This window comes from Aulostomus chinensis, chromosome 17 (genome assembly GCF_037954235.1).
Source record: "Aulostomus chinensis isolate RoL2024-O1b breed Wild chromosome 17, RoL_Achi_v1.0, whole genome shotgun sequence".
NCBI lineage: Eukaryota > Metazoa > Chordata > Actinopteri > Syngnathiformes > Aulostomidae > Aulostomus > Aulostomus chinensis.
Window position 1 is genome coordinate 12,473,950 of NC_141336.1, and position 18,061 is coordinate 12,492,010.

At 41.3% G+C, this 18,061-nt stretch overlaps 1 protein-coding gene across 1 annotated transcript in view; it reads right to left on the minus strand.

Moving 5' to 3' along the window:
- The window catches only part of stag1a (STAG1 cohesin complex component a), a 47,699-nt gene that overhangs the window by 9,860 nt on the left and 19,778 nt on the right, over positions 1 to 18,061 (minus strand). The window contains exons 2-17 of the mRNA XM_086182108.1: positions 6,660 to 6,859; positions 6,393 to 6,513; positions 6,122 to 6,277; positions 5,712 to 5,808; positions 5,544 to 5,620; positions 5,226 to 5,430; positions 4,767 to 4,918; positions 4,470 to 4,543; positions 4,165 to 4,288; positions 3,986 to 4,084; positions 3,806 to 3,885; positions 2,987 to 3,094; positions 2,376 to 2,490; positions 756 to 873; positions 535 to 638; positions 232 to 324 (exon numbers count right to left, since the gene is read on the minus strand). Coding sequence (XP_086038234.1) covers positions 232 to 324; positions 535 to 638; positions 756 to 873; positions 2,376 to 2,490; positions 2,987 to 3,094; positions 3,806 to 3,885; positions 3,986 to 4,084; positions 4,165 to 4,288; positions 4,470 to 4,543; positions 4,767 to 4,918; positions 5,226 to 5,430; positions 5,544 to 5,620; positions 5,712 to 5,808; positions 6,122 to 6,277; positions 6,393 to 6,513; positions 6,660 to 6,688 — 1,752 coding nt within the window. The 5' untranslated portion in view covers positions 6,689 to 6,859. The remainder of the gene's footprint in view (positions 1 to 231; positions 325 to 534; positions 639 to 755; positions 874 to 2,375; positions 2,491 to 2,986; positions 3,095 to 3,805; positions 3,886 to 3,985; positions 4,085 to 4,164; positions 4,289 to 4,469; positions 4,544 to 4,766; positions 4,919 to 5,225; positions 5,431 to 5,543; positions 5,621 to 5,711; positions 5,809 to 6,121; positions 6,278 to 6,392; positions 6,514 to 6,659; positions 6,860 to 18,061) is intronic.

Genomic DNA, 18,061 nt, shown 5'->3' on the forward strand with positions numbered 1-18,061 from the left:
AACAATTCATCCACCAATTAGCATCATTCTTTACACATGGTCAGCTTAAACGTGAAGTATTTATCCAGCGGACCTTTCTTGAATGGCACACGTTCCATAACACTTCTCACCTCTGCACCAGTGAAATCTTGATCAATTGCTTTGAAGTATAAATCAATCACGCGGCCCACTTGTTAATCTGTGCCATTAGTCTGGCCGATGGCTGCAGCCTGGAGCTCAGAGATGTCTTACCTTGGACAACAGCATGGGCAGAGCCATGATGAAGTGCTCTGTCAGTTTGTTTTTATCGTCTATCTGGGTCTTCCTCTCCTTTGCTGTCAGCACCTGGAGAAAAATGAAGGTTAATTAGGGTATAGACACAGGCAGGGGAACAGACTCCTCTCTGCACTCAAACTGGACTGGTTTCAAGCTTCTGTTGTCAGGTGTCTTGCACAGCCTCCTGCATCATCAATTTCATTCTACCATGTGTTCTAAATCTCAAAGTGAATGCTTAAAGACTGGCTGCAGCGGGTCTTGTGTATGAATGGGACCAACCCTTTTGCCAGTGCCTCTGCCAACAGGAGGGTGGGCCTCTGCTGCCTGCCGGATGGTGCACACTGTCAGCTCTATCAGTGCGCTCTCCTGTCGGTCTGACAATACTGCAGAAGGGTGAGAGATTTTCACAGATTTTCTGAGCGGATGCTATACAATGAATGAAGTCTGACGGCATTTTATAAAGCTTAAAGGGAACAAGAACAGCGTTTGGGGTCTCTTACACTCTTCTCCCTGCACAGGCTCCTCCAGCAGAAGTTCAGTCATACACTCCCAGTCTTTTAGCAGCTCCTGAGAACTTTCCCACAGTGAGTCCACCAGATAAGCTGCATGCTCATGAAGCTAAACGCACAAGCAGACATGTATTATATTCATTTTATCATCACCCCCCACAGTTTTACAAGTTGGCAGGGAATATTTGATAAATCTCCAGAATCGCCTCAGCTCATTGTGACAATATACATTTATTATACCCTTTTCACGCTGAAAAACGCGTCAACGCGAGTTTTTGGACCCGCGTTTCCTCGGCATTTGGGCGCATTCAAGCTTCCAGAAGACCCGGGTCTGAACTCCCACTGTGAGGGGTGCGTGCCTGTTTTTTTCTCTCTCGTACGTAAAGCATACAGACTCGGCGCAGATTGGAAAATGTCAGAGCGCTAATGCAGTGAAGGAGGATGGAGTTTTTGGCTCGTCTGGAAGGGAGCTGAAGAAGCAACAGGCGAAGCCTGACAGGTGGCACAGTGATAAAATCAGGATGCAACAGGCAGGTCGCATGAAACCTTAGACGACGCGGGTTGACTTTTTCACACTGCAGGCGAGCCGAGCCGAGCCGCTAAACACCTGGGTCGCTTGGCGAGTCGGTCGAGTGCACAAAACCCGTGTTGACCCGCGTTTCTGGTGTAGTGTGAAAGGGGCTTTAGACTGATATTCGTTATTTTTTTGTTATAAATGATGCCTTTACTTTAACTACTATTCAGATGTTTTAGAACAGCAGATTTGTTTTTGATCAAAAGACATTATAGGTATTACCTTCCTATAACTGATAAGGAATAATAGGTAGTTAGATGTCTTGATGCATCTTTGTGGTCCCGACAAGCCCATTTTTCTTTTTAAACCATTATGTTCAATCTCAACCTGTCAAACCTACAATTTTAAGGTTTCTCTTGGGTTAAGCTGCTTGAATCTGTTATCCTGTGAGCTGCCTGACAGCAGCTGACCCCAGAAACTTGTCCTGTGATTGTGATGTAGCTTGTGGTCTGCAAAACCTCTTTCTGAGACGGACCCCTCCAGTTTGATCAATTCGATGGGAAGAAAACGTTCCTCACTGACCCACTGGCTTTCTTTACAGTTTATTTGAAGGATCATAATAGTCTGTCTGACTTCCTTCTTAAAAGCCTTTTTTTGGCCATGACAGTGCAAAGTATGACTAAATGAGGGGGGATGCTGTCCAAATAATGCGTCAGAGGGTGAAAGTCTGTGCCAATGCTGGTTTTATACAGACAGACGGTCTGTAAGTAAGCAACAGAAGTTTGGCACCTGTAGGAAATGTTTGCAACAACCTTCAAGGCATCAGTTACTTCCACCGCTACAGAAAAGCTTTAAGTTGTTAAACCAGTTGCTCCAGGGCTGATAACAATTTATTGCTCACCATCGTAATATTCAAGATTATCCACTGGACTTAAATTATCTAAATTTGAATAAAATCTGGAGAAATGTGGCTGTTATTAAATGACCAGGACTGTAAAACTCCTCTTTATTCATCCTAGAATCCGTCTTTTTCCTCAGTGAGATGCCAGTGTCGACGATTAGTAACAGTGACAATGTGAGTTGACGTGTCTTGTTACCTCACTCTCCAGAAAGAAGAGCACCAGCATGCGGATGAGGTTGCCGTTGGGACTGCTCCTCCCTCTGCGCTTGGCCAGGGCTTCTTCTGCCTGGGGGTCGTGACGACTGAACAATCTGAAGGCATTGAAGGAGATGTAGAGAGAGAAGACAAATGGAGAGATTGTCATTGGTTTCAACTGCAGATGTGTTTTAAGATAAATTGGAAAAGAGATTTGGACAGGGGCAGCACGGTGGAGCAGTGGTCAGCACTATCGCCTCACAGCAAGAAGGTTCCAGGTTTGAGCCCCAGCTCCAGCACGGGATCTTTCTGTGTGGAGTCTCCATGTTCTCCCTGTTCCTGTGTGGGTTCTCTCTGGTACTCCAGCTTCCTCTCACAGTCCAAAGACATCAAGAGGGGACGAGGCTGATTGATACTCTAAATTGACTGTAGGTGTGACTGTGAGTGTGAATGGTTGTCTGTCTCTATGTGTTGGTCCTGTGATGGACCGGTGACCTGTCCAGGGTGAACCCCGCCTCTTGCCTGAAGGCAGCTGGGATAGGATCCAGCCCCCCCACGAACCTTAATAGGATAAGCGGAAGAAAATGGATGGATGGATTTGGACGGACTCACTTCCTGTGCAGGAATTCTCCAGCAGCGACAGCCACTGGTCTATGGGCCGAGTAAACCAGGTGGTACACATTCTCACAGTCCTCGTTGGACAGAGCATCTTCGCTGCCCCTGCAATATACAGTCAAAACATTTTGGCTATTCAGCAAAAATAAAGGGAGTCATATACTATATCCATTCCATCAACTGTGACTGCGAATGCTAACAAATACTTCTTAATGGGGTGTAGATTTAATGTGTTTAGCTAAAAAACCTGACAGATTGTGGGGTTCAATCTCAATAAATGTCTAGCATGAAGGGATTTTCCCTTAATTTAGAACCACAGATCCCATATTGCTATTGGAACAAAGGAAGTATAACAATGCCATGGATTTAGCAAGTTCCCTATGTGCAATAAATTGAGCCCTTGAATAGTATATGTTTAGGCAAATGTGGAGCATTATTAGGTTAAGATAATAAAAAAAATAGGGGGGGGGGGTAAAAAGACACAAAAAGATTGACATACATAAATATTACACACTAAATTAGATTTTGCCAGTTCATGCTTGTAATTTACCCATGGACGAAGCCGAAAGTGAATTATTTTGACACTGAAGAAAACTTCAGTAGGATGTTACTCGTTCATATTATTATCACTATCATTATCATTATTTTCACAACTTTAGGATTTTTAAGTTGCATTGAAGGTAAAGGTTCTGTATTCAGATTTGCTTCTTATTGTTTGACTTGTCTGTTATTATATACGGAATCAACCAAAATCAAGTCAGCATCCTCTAAAATTCCTGGCTGCAATGAATGGAACAATTATCAAAAGTTACTCACTGCAGGATGAGTGTGACCAGTCTGATGGCCTCTACGGCCACATCATACTCCTTATCCAGTGTCATTGATACGATACGGTCCTGTCAAAACATAATCACACAGGAAAAGTGCTGGGATCAATAGGCAGATTTTCACTGGTAGCCGGAAAGGAAGATACTATTCTCATTCTTGCTGCATTACCTTGAAGCGATTGGTGAAAAGCTCTAGCTTGGGGAATAATTCACGGTTTGTATAGAGATTCTGAAGAGCCTTTAGGCACTTAAGACGCACCTCGCCTTGCTGAAATAGGAAAAACAGTTCAATCTGAGCAAACATGTCAATACATCAACTCCTGGTGGAGTAAAATGGACGTGACCCACCCTATCGTGTAGTGTCCAACCAACATATTTCAGGTAACTATCATTGAGGAATGCATCGCTGTACATCTTCATCCACACGCCAATCTCCTCAATACAGATGGCTCTGATCTCAGCGATCGCATCCCTGCAAAACAACCAGGCAACCGTCGTCACAGGGTTTACAACAAATAAGGCTGTCAACAGCTAAGACATACAACATCTGACACATAATCTACAGCCTGTGGTCTCTCCTATGATTGCCAGGCTGCTGTTAAGTACCACAACAACTGATATAACCAACAGTTACTGATTGCTGTTATTTGTACCTGTAGCGGTGCACAAAGATGCCTTTAAAGATGGAGTTCATCATATTCTCGATTTCATCCTGGTTTTCCTGAAGCTGCACAGAAATAACAAGCGATACAGGCAACGCTGGATTGTCAAGAGGCGTTTGCATCCTTTAATGCCATTTCAATTACATTAGACATCCAAAAGAAAGAAGTGTTTGCCTTATACCTTTGGATTACTATGAAAGGACGGGATGAATATATAAAATAATGCTTGAGATTCTGCACTTCACTTACAAATACTATGACTTCAACCATTACAGGTGTAAAGCCCACCTCCTTCCTTTTCTGCAGCAGCAGCTCCAGCTTCTCATTGGCTCGCTTGCCAGCGATCTTGTTCCTCTCTGCCTCGTACTGTCTCTGAGTGTTGTCCTGGTGAATGCTCAGGTTCAGCGCCACGTTCACCAGTGCTGTCATCAGTTTCATCGCTATGTCGAGACAAACAAACAACTTTAGGATTGCTCCGCAGACCAATTACAGAACATTTGTGCGTTTGACTTCACTAGTTTTTATTTCATTGCTCTCAGACACTGTTAGCTTCTTTAACAGGGCTTTTGCAAATTTACTTACTGTCATTACCTGACACTTGCAAGATTAAATGATACAATTACCACTATGGAGGTGTCCCTATTCACTGACAGCAATTTTCTTAGTTAATGTTCAGTAATGAGCTGTAAAAGGAAATGTCTTGATATAATTATGATGATGAAACGCCCTGGAAGCCGGAGTCGTTACCTGCTAATGTTGAGGTGTGTCTGAATGCTCGAACTTGTGAGTCAGATAGCCCGGTGAGGAGCGAGATCACGGTATCCATCATGTACTCGTCATAGATGATGCTGTACTGGCACTGGCGAATCAAAACGCTGATAAACTCGCAGAAGTTGTAGCGAAACTTTTTCCACATCGGCCCTGGCATGGTGAGAGGGTAATCGCCGCTGTCCTGATGACAGACACATTGTGAGTGGTGACAGAGAAAAGAATCTGACAAACAACTTTTTGAAGACTTTTAATTATTAATCAATTATTATTCCTCATATTTTCAGCAACAATTACCTCATCAAATTCCTCAGTCATCTTGCGGATGATCTCTGCGTTCTGCATGTTCCTGAACATCTCAATCCTAACGGTACCTGGTTATGGAAGTGACAGTATGAGATTTTGAATCACTGTCAGAGTGATTACTCCAGAATTTTTCAAAAGCACAAGGAGGATTAAGCTGACCTTTGCACCCAGAACACTGGATGAAAAAATTGATGAGGTCCAGCAGAGCCAAGTCTCTATCCTGTTTGTATGACTCAATCCACTCATCCACCACCGACTGAACACAAACACAAAATTAAATCTTTATTTCAACTGTCCCACAAATGGAAATTTGGAAAATATCCATTCATACGTTCTAAATTGCTACAAAACAGTAAAGGGCACTTACACGAGCTCACCTAAAGGTTTGATTAAATCAGAGTACCACTAAGCCTGAGTGCAGTGCTGATTCATTTTAAATATCTAGTAAACAGGCTATAAAGACAATGACGTATATTTGACTGGAAAGATTTCATTTGTTCATCTTAAACATGGACACTTTTAGAATTGAACCAAAAGGCTATTGCTATTTTGAGTCTCTGCATATCCACCTGCATGGCGCTCTTGCCCAATTTGACCACTTCGAACAGAGTGACGGGGTCTACGCCGTCACCATTATGTTGAGCCACACCGTTGGCTTTGCCTCGCCCCCTGGCCACGCCCACAGTCTTGTCCACCAGTGACTTCCGTGGCTTCTTGTTAGATGTCTGAAGAAAGTGGAGGTTTGATTAAAACAGGAAAGAACAAACACTCTCACACATACATAAACACAAATTTGACTATTTCACTTCCTCAACACACACAACACAGACAGTCTCCTACCTGAGGTTGTTTTCCAGGCCTCCCTCTCTTTTTCTTGCCTTTCACCTCTTGATCTTCAATCTCCCCAATGCTCATGCTTAAGCACCCTGCATCTGTTGCTCCAGACTCATTGGATGAGTCCCTGAGAGAGCGAAATAAAGGATGAAACTATTTACATTCAGAGCAAATACAACATATAAAGTGGCAAAATAGGGATTTCATGCACTCAAGAACAAAGGTTTAGCATGCAGCACGTTTTAAATTGGGGATTCAATTTGTCTAACTCACTGTAGGACAGGAAGCTCTGAGGTGATCATCCTGGAAGATCTGGGGTGGCAGCGAGGTGTCCAAATGTGTGTGTGTGCGTCTCTTCAGGACGGAGTGTGTTTTAGGTCCAAAGGCAAAGGTAAAAGGCAGCAGCTCAGATGGGGGGGAAGGTCTGGAGGGACAGGGATGACCACACACTGGCACTTAACTGTCTTCGGCTCCTGAAAAAAAACACAAAAAAAACAGAGCAGATGATTATCAAGATTTGCATTTCAAAAATATCAAGAAACAACTCTTAGTAAGGGGTTGCAGTAACACTGGTGAACAAGCAAGTTTAGCATTGTTGCATAAACAGTCTGCTGATGTCTGATTTGTTAAATGATGTCTGATATGTAATATATGACTGTAAACAGAGAGGGAGAGTTCAATCTTTCACTCTGATAGAAAAGGTGTAAGTTAAAATGGGGAGAGGAGGACACCAACTGGTCACTTTGAGAACTACACTAGCAAAAAAAATTGTGAGACATGCAGGGGGGATTTGTTCATAGGAGTGTTGCTGACAAACACTTTGAGTTACATTTCCGAGACTTTATTTTTGTTAAATTATCTCCATTTATAAATGAAGTACATTCCTTGTGAAGAGTAAATCAAGTGCAGCACAACAAAGTGTGACACATTTGAAAGGAGAAGGGAAAAAAGGCCAAACACATGCTGTCAGAAAAATGATTCCTCTCTCGTAAAAAAAAAAAGAGGTGAAAGAAGTGACAAAGGATGGAAATAAATGATTTATAATAAAATATGGCCAATATTGTGAAAATTCTAAGGTGCCACAAATGATTCAAACCCCCTGAAACAGTGTCTCGCAGCTAAAGCTGACAGCAAGGGTTCATATTCGCTCAGAAGACAAGCAGCTTGATTATTATAACAACAGTTGTCTGCATTTTTATATGCTAATGAGAGCAAAGACCAAAGTTGGTGCAATACCACACAAATCCACCAGGGGCAGTATGATCCACAAAGTTGTCTTCCTTAAGTCTATCTCCAAACTGCATAATTGGCTTTTAAATGAGGAAATCAGGCTTAGAAAAACCACTAAAGCCTACATTAACTCAGAGCTAACTTCCATTCTAGTTCTACTCATCTGTTAAGTGTTTTAGAGGAGTATTTTCCCCAGAGTGTGTGTGAGTGTATATGTGTGTGTTTGAAAGTAGGTCTGGGCAACAGTAGGGGGCAGGCTAAGAGAGTGTGTATTTAAATACTGTCTTCCACACAGTGTTTGTACTGTGGAATAGCATGAGCAGGAGAGACACACACACATACACACACACTGCCTGGATTACTGTTCTCACACAGCCAGGCTGTCATCTGAACATCTGAAGACTGTGAGAAGAGGCTGCAGGGGAACGGACGATTCTGAACCGTACATGCAGAAAACCTTTTTATTTTTGTTCAAAGTCTGTAACTCTGTTTGGTGTTTCAAGAAAATCTGATAAAATTCTTGAATAAGTCTTTTCCAAACTTCCACCTTGAAACTTCAAAAGGGAGAGGGTGCAAAGGGTTTCAATAGCTGGGATTTTGACCTGCTTGAGCTTCCTGTCGATGTTGGCACTTGATATTCCTGCAGCACAGACGTCAGATCAAGAATGGAGAAGCCTGCTGGCACAGCTGCTGCACATTTAAATGTTGAGGGAACTAATGTTATCAGCAACAGAAGAGCAGGAAAATCCACCTTCTTTCTGAATTAATTCTGTCAACCTCAGAAATGTCTTTCTCTATATATAAACTCGGAAACCGCAGCAATAAAAGTTAAGGTATCATGACTAAAACCAGGTGACATCCAGGAAAATAAACTCTTGAAGACATAAAAGATAGCATATATATGAACTTAACAGACAATGTAAAAAAGCAAAGCACCATTTTTTTTAAAGCAATATTAAGAATAATGTACTGCATTTAAGAATTTTCAAACTATACTTTAATGATGCACTGTTTATTCATCCTCTACGATCTCATGCACAGATAAACCTCTTTCAGAAAAAATTATGAAGCTGTCTAACTATAGTATAGATTGCTTGGTTAAAGCAGCATCAAACTAAAAGAGGAACAAATATACTACTTATGGTTGTGCGTCATACTAAACAAAAGTAAACCTTTAAGTTTAGCGCAACATTATAACACACCAGAAGCAGGATCATTTGAATTGGGACATAAAGCAAATTCCTGAGAGACTGGATATCCTGCCAACAAACAGCTATAAATGGAACAAAATTTAAAGCATATTTGGGGGAGAGAAAAAACCACAGCCTGTGCAGAAGAGAGTAGTGACATACAGTAACTATTGACAGCACAATGATGAAGCATGCTAGTGTTCATCTCTCATCTCTCCATTTAGTTTTATCTCTGACACTAATCATAATCTCTGCTAATGTTGTTCATTCGTAGCTTTCTTCAGCAGGACTACACCAAAACTCTCAGGGCAGATTTTCAAGGCAGACGGGACCTCGGAAGAGGACCATCCCCCCCCCACAAAGTCACAAACTGCTCAGAGGATATTTATGCACTCTCATAGCAAAGTTCAGACATGTTCACAGTGTTAATATCAGTTGATGGTGGGATTTTGGGTGGATCCTGATAAAAGTAAATTTGAGAGTAAGCTATTGATTTTGGAAGAGGTCTGCACTCTCAGCGCCTTGATGAATTTTAATTTTCAGATTAATCCTACTAAAACACTGCACATTATTCAAGAAGACACATGCACCAAGTGAGATTATATTTTCATTCCAGTAACTAAGAACTGAGTAACAATGAGTACTCATTTATAAGTGGCTGATGAGCAATCAGTAGTAAGAGATTAAAAATAGTCAGGCAGCTTCAGACTGACAGCAAACAACATTAAAGGCAGGTTTGCCCTTGTTATGTAACTTCACCATGATCCTGCCTATTAATTCTCCCCTCTACTACACACACTGTAACGTCTCAACGGCTTGTACTTATTATTACCCCAACATGCCTCTCAGTTCCTTTCATCATCAGATTATCTTTCCCCAAAGAGACAGGGGCAACCTTCATTTGAATCAGTTATTCTGTCATGTTGAGCTCGAGTAAGAAAGAGGGCAAGGGTATGTGTGTGTGTGTCTCCAGCTCAACCAATTATTGACTTTATAATCTTCAATCCACAATGGCTTTTCTAATTTTCTTGATAAAAGGGTGCTCTATCCCCTTCTCGTGCTCTCACTCTCTCTCCCTGTCTCTATCTGTCTCACTCAAACACACACACACACGCACGCATGCAAACACACACACGTGCTTGCAACTCTAAAAGGAAGCTATGAATAATTTGCAGCAAGTGTCTTCAACTATTCCTTGATTTTGGAGGATATGATAGAAACGGCCATTCGTATTCATCCTGCAACTCCCAGCTAAATGCATCCACTAGCACAAATGTCAGCAAATGCCCTTAATCCATCCTTATTAAAAAAAAAGTGTATTAGGAAAAAAAACTGCTATGAATTATACAGGTTAAGCCTTTCAGGTTTTCCTAGTTCACAACCACAATACAAGATTCAAGCTCTTATTTTACACTCGTCAAAAAGTTTTTTTGAGCTCAACATCAAAAGCTCCAGATCAGAGGTGCAGGTAAATCTGTGTCTCCAGTGTTCTTGTGATATGTGGACTTTGGTCTGGAACTACTTCTTGTGGATGATGTTGTAATCCTGTAATCCTGTCACCAATCAATCGTGAGATGTTGAAACCACCTGACAGATCGATGGCAGGAGTTGCACAATGAACATGACAGGGATCTGACAGATTTGAAAGTAGCGTGGTCAGGAATGCTGAGCTGTGTCATTTTTTTATTACATTTATATTTCACATGTCAATTGTATTTTTGCTCTTGTAAAATCCATCCATCCATCCATTTTCTTCCGCTAATTCCTGTTAAGGGTTTCCGGGGGGGGGGGGGGGGGGGCTGGAGCCTATCCCAGCGGCTATGGGCGAGAGGCGGGGTTCATCCTGGACAGGTCGCCAGTCCATCGCAGGGTCAACACATACAGACAGACAACCAGTCACACTCAATCAGCCTAGTCACCAATTACATGCCTTTGGACTGTTGGAAGAAGCCGGAGTACCCAGAGAGAACCAACGCAGGAACAGGAGAACATGGAGACTCAACACAGAAAGATCCGAACCCAGAAACTTCTTGCTGTGAGGGGACAGTGCTAACCACTGCACCACCGTGCCGCCCTGTTGTAAAATATGAAGGTTTTTTTTTTTGTAATATCAGAGACTTCTTCAATATTGTCAAGATGCAGTGATAAAAGAATCCAACTTCATACTGAGCTGATTAACATTGATGCAACAAGAGCAGGAATCAGAGTACAATCAGTAGACATTACTGCCAATTTGCCTCAGTGGCCAACTGCATTACTGCTATCTGTGGCACAAAAAGCATTCCTCCATGAGCCAGACAAGAGACGACGAGTTTTCAATCTCTGCACCACTAAGGTTTCATCTTCTTTCAGGTTTCCTAGTACCTTGAAAGGTAATTTTACGAGTGTGAAGTTGGGGGAAGGATTTTTATTTACAAGAGTGTGTGTCATGTTTAATATCCAGGTCTCTCACAATATGAAAATGCTTCAGATGCAGGTGAGAAGCAAGTGTTGCATCCATGTGAAAAATGCAAATCAACACTTTGAAGAAAACAAGGCAACCTGTCAAAGGGAAATACAGCCAGGGATTTGTCTGAATCAACAGCGTTCACCGTTGCTCAATGAGAAGAGTGAATTTTTTTCGGTTAAATTGTTAACTGAAGACAGAACTTATGCCTGGTCTTGTACTAAACACAATACTCTATCTCAATAACAGTCATTCAAATTGTCTCTTACAACAATCATGACACACCCCACCATTACAGCTAAATTGTGTGTGTGAATTATGAACAGTTATAAGGCTGGTGGATGTTAGGGGGCAGATTCAACACGTGTGCCCTCGCATTCCAGGTGGTGTAACTAGGTGAGTGAATGTGTGCTGGGTGAGTTTCATCACACAGGCTGTGGAACAGGAATAGAGATCTTGTGCTGTAATAAAATTGGGTATCAACATGAGTTTAGAATTATTGTCCACTAAGTATTAGAAACACTTTTCATTTCTAACAGAGAGGCGCAGTAAACCGAAACTGCTTTCAGTTTACGGGGAACATAAACATAACAGCTTTCATAAATGTGATGTGGATTTATTGGTCTTGTATTAGATAACAGAGTAAAGGTAGTTTTTTTTTTTAAAGACAAAGTGAAGCCATTGAGCCTCTTTGCATTTTTAAATCATGGCACCAAATTGACGTTTTATTGAAAAGCTGTGGTTTTGGAGTGAAGTAGAAGTTACTGTAGTTGCTAGAATTTCCATTAGGAATGCATAAATCTGTGTGTGTGTGTGTGTGTTTTTTGTTGCTGTTTTTTACAGCTGGAAAGGAATATATTAAGGCTGGATCAATAAAAGACTGTCAAAATCACTTCACACAGAGAGTCCACAATACTCCCTCAGGGCCCCAACATTAGGTCTTTTTGCTCAATTAAACAGGTTTATTATATTTAGAGCTTCGTGTGTCTTGAAGGACATAAAAGCACAAAGCACAGTAATGAGTGGGCTCTCGCACCCCTGCACCTCTTGGAGTGTGTGGCTATTCCACAGAGTGCAAGAGTTGTGAAATCAGGTAACTGGATTTTGCATGATGGAGCAGACCAGCATGTACAATGTGGTGCAAATATCAGTCCATGTGTCAACAAGGTGGCGCAGAAGGACACATGCTATTTAATATGATGCTGTAACATCAAGTGAAGATAAAAATGTTGAATTTTGATGTAATATCAATTTTGTTTGTTATATCAGATTTAGGCAGCATGGCAGTGCAGTGGTTAGCACTGTCACCTCACAGAAAGAAGGTTCCAGGTTCAAGCCCCAGCTGGAGCAGACTCCACACATCTTTCTGTGTGGAGTCTGCATGTTCTCCCTGTTCCTGTGTGGGTTCTCTCTGGTACTCCAGCTTCCTCCCACAGTCCAAAGACATCAAGAGAGGACGAGGCTGATTGATACTCTAAATTGACCGTAGGTGTGACTGTGAGTGTGAATGGTTGTCTGTCTCTATGTGTTGGCCCTGTGATGGACTGGCGACCTGTCCAGGGTGAACCCTGCCTTTCACCCGGAGGTTGCTGGAATAGGCTCCAGCCCCCCCCCCCCCCCCGACCCGGAAGAAGAAAATGGATACATGGATGGATATCACACTTGCTTCCTGTAACCACTAGGTGGCATTATGACTTGAGTTCATCCTGCAGACGTCTTCTAGACACTCATCAAAGGTGCAAACTTTGAAAAAGATCTCAGTGCAGTGAATACAGTTTCAAGTCCCATGGCGAAATATTAAAATTGAACACCTTCACTGAAGTAACACTGCTGAATAATGAACGCTCACTCACTCACACACAGTCCTCACCATCATCACCAAGGTTCTTAAGATGTGTCCGACACAATATGAGATAAATCTTGTGGACTCACTCGGAGGAGCACATCAAAGTGTAGAAACAAAAAACAAATATTTGATTTCCTTTTGCCACCAGGTGGCGCTATGTCCACTCTGCTCCAACATTTAAAAGATTCTTCCTTAGCTCATAGTACATCATTTCACCAAGTTTGGTGAAAATCAGCTTTGAAGTTATTATGAAAACCTACATACAGACAAATGCCACTGAAACTGTCACCACCTTAGCAGAGGAGGATATAAAAATTAGTGTAACAGTGTCCGCTCCTGCTAAAGCAGACAAACACACCAGAGGTTAGGCAGAGCAGTTATGAGAGCTGCCTCAAAGGCACTAAAACAAACCCTTGTGTTAACTGTCTGAGGTCGGCTGAGTGACTTCATCTTCTGTGTGTGTGTGTGTGTGTGTGTGTGTGTGTGTGTGTGTGTGTGTGTGTGTGTGTGTCTACTTAAGGGAGAGCGCAAGACAGAGAGACAACGAGCAAGCATCTGAGAACCACTTAACATGCATGATATGTTCTCTAGGAGGCAGGCCAATGTTGCTATAGTAACTGGGTCATACGCCTGGTGGTTATGGGCATATTTTTGATTGGCTGAATGGAGACAGGAGGCCAATCTGAGAATCGTTTGATTCTACTAGTGACATTGTTCTAATTTTAGTTGTAATCTACTAAATCCAGTAACGGGAGAGAAAGTGGAGAAGTTACAGTGGTGTTTATATCTTAGTAAGAATCTCATTTGTAGCTACACAAGATACTGTAAACAAGATTCTGTAAACAAAGCTTACCAACTCCTCACATATTTTTGTTATCAAACTTGAAGCACTTTGTCGTACTTACTGGGGCTTCCCTCTAGTCTAAATTCTTGCTTGTGTTGTAAATCGCTTTGGACAAAAGCGTCTGCCAAATGAAATTGTAGAAGTGTAGAATGGTTATTAAGATGACATGATATCCCTCATTTATGGAAGTGCTGTGGTTTTGTTTCACCATGCAGAAAAATAGGATTTGGAGGAATGAAAACAAAGCATCTCTGGATGTGGATTGAAAGATTAGGGACATTTCATGGGTGATCATCTTGTTTCCAGAAAACAACTTGAATATTTCAAAGTCAAAATTATCCACACTTGTTTTTTATGATAGTTCGTTGGCACAAAATCAATTCCGCCACTTCCAACAGGAATAGGCTGGTTTTGTTTGAGAGAGGAAGTGGAAGTCAATCACAGAGAGAAAGCAATGCCAGGAGAAAACAAAGTAAAACAAAAAAACAAAGTACGAATGGCAGGTTGCTGATGCCAAAAATGAAAGCTATGCGGATCATATCAACACCGTGAATCATTTCCAGCTAATTCACTAATAGAGGCCGTATGAACAACTGTAGCTCTATCCAACATTAACAACACTGACATCGCAGGTGCCTCGCATCTCCGTCGTCACATCAAAAGTAGGGATGCACCAATTGGCCGGGGACTGGAATCAGCTGGTTTTCAGCATGCCCAGGCTGACCGGTAACCGACATGTTAGGCATCACATATTTCTCGTTGGTCACTTGCTGGCACACCTCCTTGCCGTGAATAGTGGTGATCTAGTTTTGACAGACAGCGCATCAATCTGCACAGAGCAGATCATGCCACAGAAGAAATCTCCACGGGAATGGCATAGCATATCTGGTCAGTTTTCAAAAAACAACAACAATGTGCACGCTTCCAATCACAAATAGAGACCTAAAAAGGACACGATATGAAAAAGTTCTCCACATGCACATAATAGAAACACATAAATCAAGACACAACAAAAAAATCAGCAGAATCCGGGCAAGTTAACAAAGCCGCTGGGGATCTACAAGTAGCTGGAGTTTTGAGCTGTGCCATGTGGAAAATACAAGTTCTGAGCTCAGACACAAGACCTAGCCTGCAGACTTTCCTATCCTTCATTGGCTGGTGCGTTCAACTTTTCTGTTCGATAAGTCAAAGATATTCAGATACAGCTGGATAAACAGCAACTCATTTTCAGAAGAATTTGTTTTTGTTCCTCTTTTCAGTAGGAGAGCACTTTATTTATTCATTCATTTGTTTGATTATGTAAAATACAGTCACCTAGTGCAATTTGGGGGAAACTGTATGAGTAACATTTTCTGCTATTAAGAAAATAGAAAGTTCCCATTGAAGAAGGTTGATTTTTTAAGTTTTTACATTCTGTCAGGTATAGATCTGAATCTAAAATCTGAATCGTCAAAAAAATCGGTATTGGCCAGTCACAAAAAAAAGTGTAACAAAAAATCAGAATTGGTGCATCTCTGATCACAAGTCCAATGAAAGGGCATGAAAATAACTGCTTTAAATGTAATGAAGGCACAAATCTATCTCGTACTGCAGAGGCACTTCCTCAATAAATCCCATTGAAAAGTAATATGTCAGTTTCAATGCCACAGTCCTTTGTGTTGAGAAACTTGGTTGAAATGCATAAACTTGGTTTCGCAAAGCATTTCTCACTTCAGTTCCTTTCTTTCATGGTTATATCAAAGCCAGCAGCTGTGAGAGCTTTGGCTGAAAATAGAATAATCTGGAGTTATTATTTCAGAAATATGAATTTGGCTCAAGGCAAACAAATAAAACAGCAATTTCACAGAACAACTGTGGCGAATGGCATGCTCAAATAGAACCTTTCATCTCTATAGAATCACATCATATGAACAGGAAGTGGGTCAACATCATCATGGCAACATAAAAGTACGACTTGACAGTAGGTGCGCTTCCACAAAACTTTTTTTGCGCATTTTGAATTTGCGCATTAAAAAAAACAGAGTAAACAAAAAAAAAACATTTGAATAAAGATCAAAAGGTGGGGAAAAAAGGATTTCATGCTTCGAGGGGGGTGGAAAAGTTGGTGTATCAATTAAAGATAAAGCATGAATTCAGTGGAAACAGATTCAACCAATAAAGGATAACATACCTCAATCATATGACGGTGAAGACAGTTACTAGAACACTTCCAAGAGCACATAACCTGAAATATTCATTTTAAATTTGCCAGTGACATTGTCCACTAACAATATTTATACCCATCCAATACTTTTGGTTTCCATCATTTGTAACAGTATTTATTTGTGATTTGACTGCCGCGCTCTAGAATACAGCATGGGGCTACACCTTCATCTTCTGTATCAGCAGACAGGAAATGTGCTACCTACTGCTTATCTCTGTGAACCAATTACTGATATTCACATAATACTGGATGGAAACAAGCATTATTTTCCATTTCTTTTGCAAATTTCAGCTCTGGTTTTATTTTTTACTTTTAGACGGAAAACTGGCTACTTAGGCTTGCCCAACTCAGAGTCACACGGGAGAATCATCATTTAGTCAATATAGCTTTTATGATTTGTGCCAAACTGTATCATAACGTTGTCACTCTCCCATTATTTTGATCTGTTGATGGGAGTTAAATCACTGAAAAACTGGAAGCAAGCATGGCTTTAGAGACAACTCCTAAAGACAGCAGTGTAACTGGCCAGGCAATGTGTGCCTAACATTGTTTCTTCAGCAATTTCCAGAAAGAAATGGTGAAAACAAGCGGTCTACACCTTGGAAGTTCATTACATCTGGTAATCGACAGATCTACTTTAAATGTGTCAAACACTGACAGGTTAGCGGCCACTGATGTAACAAACTGTTTGTATGGTTTTAGCAGCAAAGACAGCTTCCTCTTGCCCATTCCTTTTCACAGGGTCAGTTGCACTACAACCACAGCGGCTGGTCATGACTCAGCATCATTTGTCAGAATAATACTTCAACTATGGCTGCCAGGAGGCATAGGGGGAAAAAAGACTATAAATTTGACAAGCTCCAGTGTTACACATTAATCATATAGTCCGCAGTTTAATCTGTGCACAGTCACTGAACTGTCCTGGCTTCATCTGAGGAATCAAGTCATTTTGAGGACATCATTAGAGGTGAGTAACTCCGCAGGGACGGCTGCCCAGGTATATTTGGGTGATGGCACATCTGTATCCTGCCCTGACTAGCTCAGTGAAAGAGCTGGTGTTGCAAATATGCATCTTAACACACACACACACACACACACACACACCCCTTCCTTGTCCCTACTGGCCGATTCTTCTGACAACCATAACCTGTGCTGCATCTGCTATAATTGGCCCTTATCTCGAGAGAGTGCAGAGTGTATTAACTCCATGTTTCCAATACTGTGGGCTTTAACTGCACAGCATTCAAGTAATAAAATGAAACCAAAAAAAACTGCAGTCAATGCTGATAACATCAGAAGAGGCAAAAAGAAAGACTCAGATATTATAAATATTGTATGTTCTGCATACACTAATTGAGGCACCTTTGCTATTTCAGTCTGTACAGTCAATGTTTAAGGATATGAGCCCCTGCTACATAAGGCTGGGTAAAACCACTTCCCACTGGGGACAAGCATGTAAGCAATATGTTAATAAAACAGGTTTTCAACTGCACAAAACAAAGCAGGATATGCTAAAATAAAATAGAAACCCAGGAAACTCACACAAGGATCTTGGTAAAATGACCCAGGAAAAAAAAACATGTTAACTTTGTAAAATTGCAGTCAATCTATGAAATAAAAATGACACAAAACAACGTGACAGTGACTAATCTACCCTCACACTGCACTCAAAATATTAACATTCATTGATTCATGTTTCACTGAGAGTGAAGAAGTGTAAAGGTCAAACAGAAAAGCAGGTTCACAGTCTGCTTTGTTTAACTGATGCAAGTACAAGGTTTGAGTGTCGTGTTAATCACACTATAATACACAATTAGCTGGTTTTTATTGTGCTTGTTGCCTCAGGTTTATGTCTCACACAAACCTCAAAGGAAGAAGACAGTGTCAGGGCCGCCAAACAGTTTAATTAAAAATGC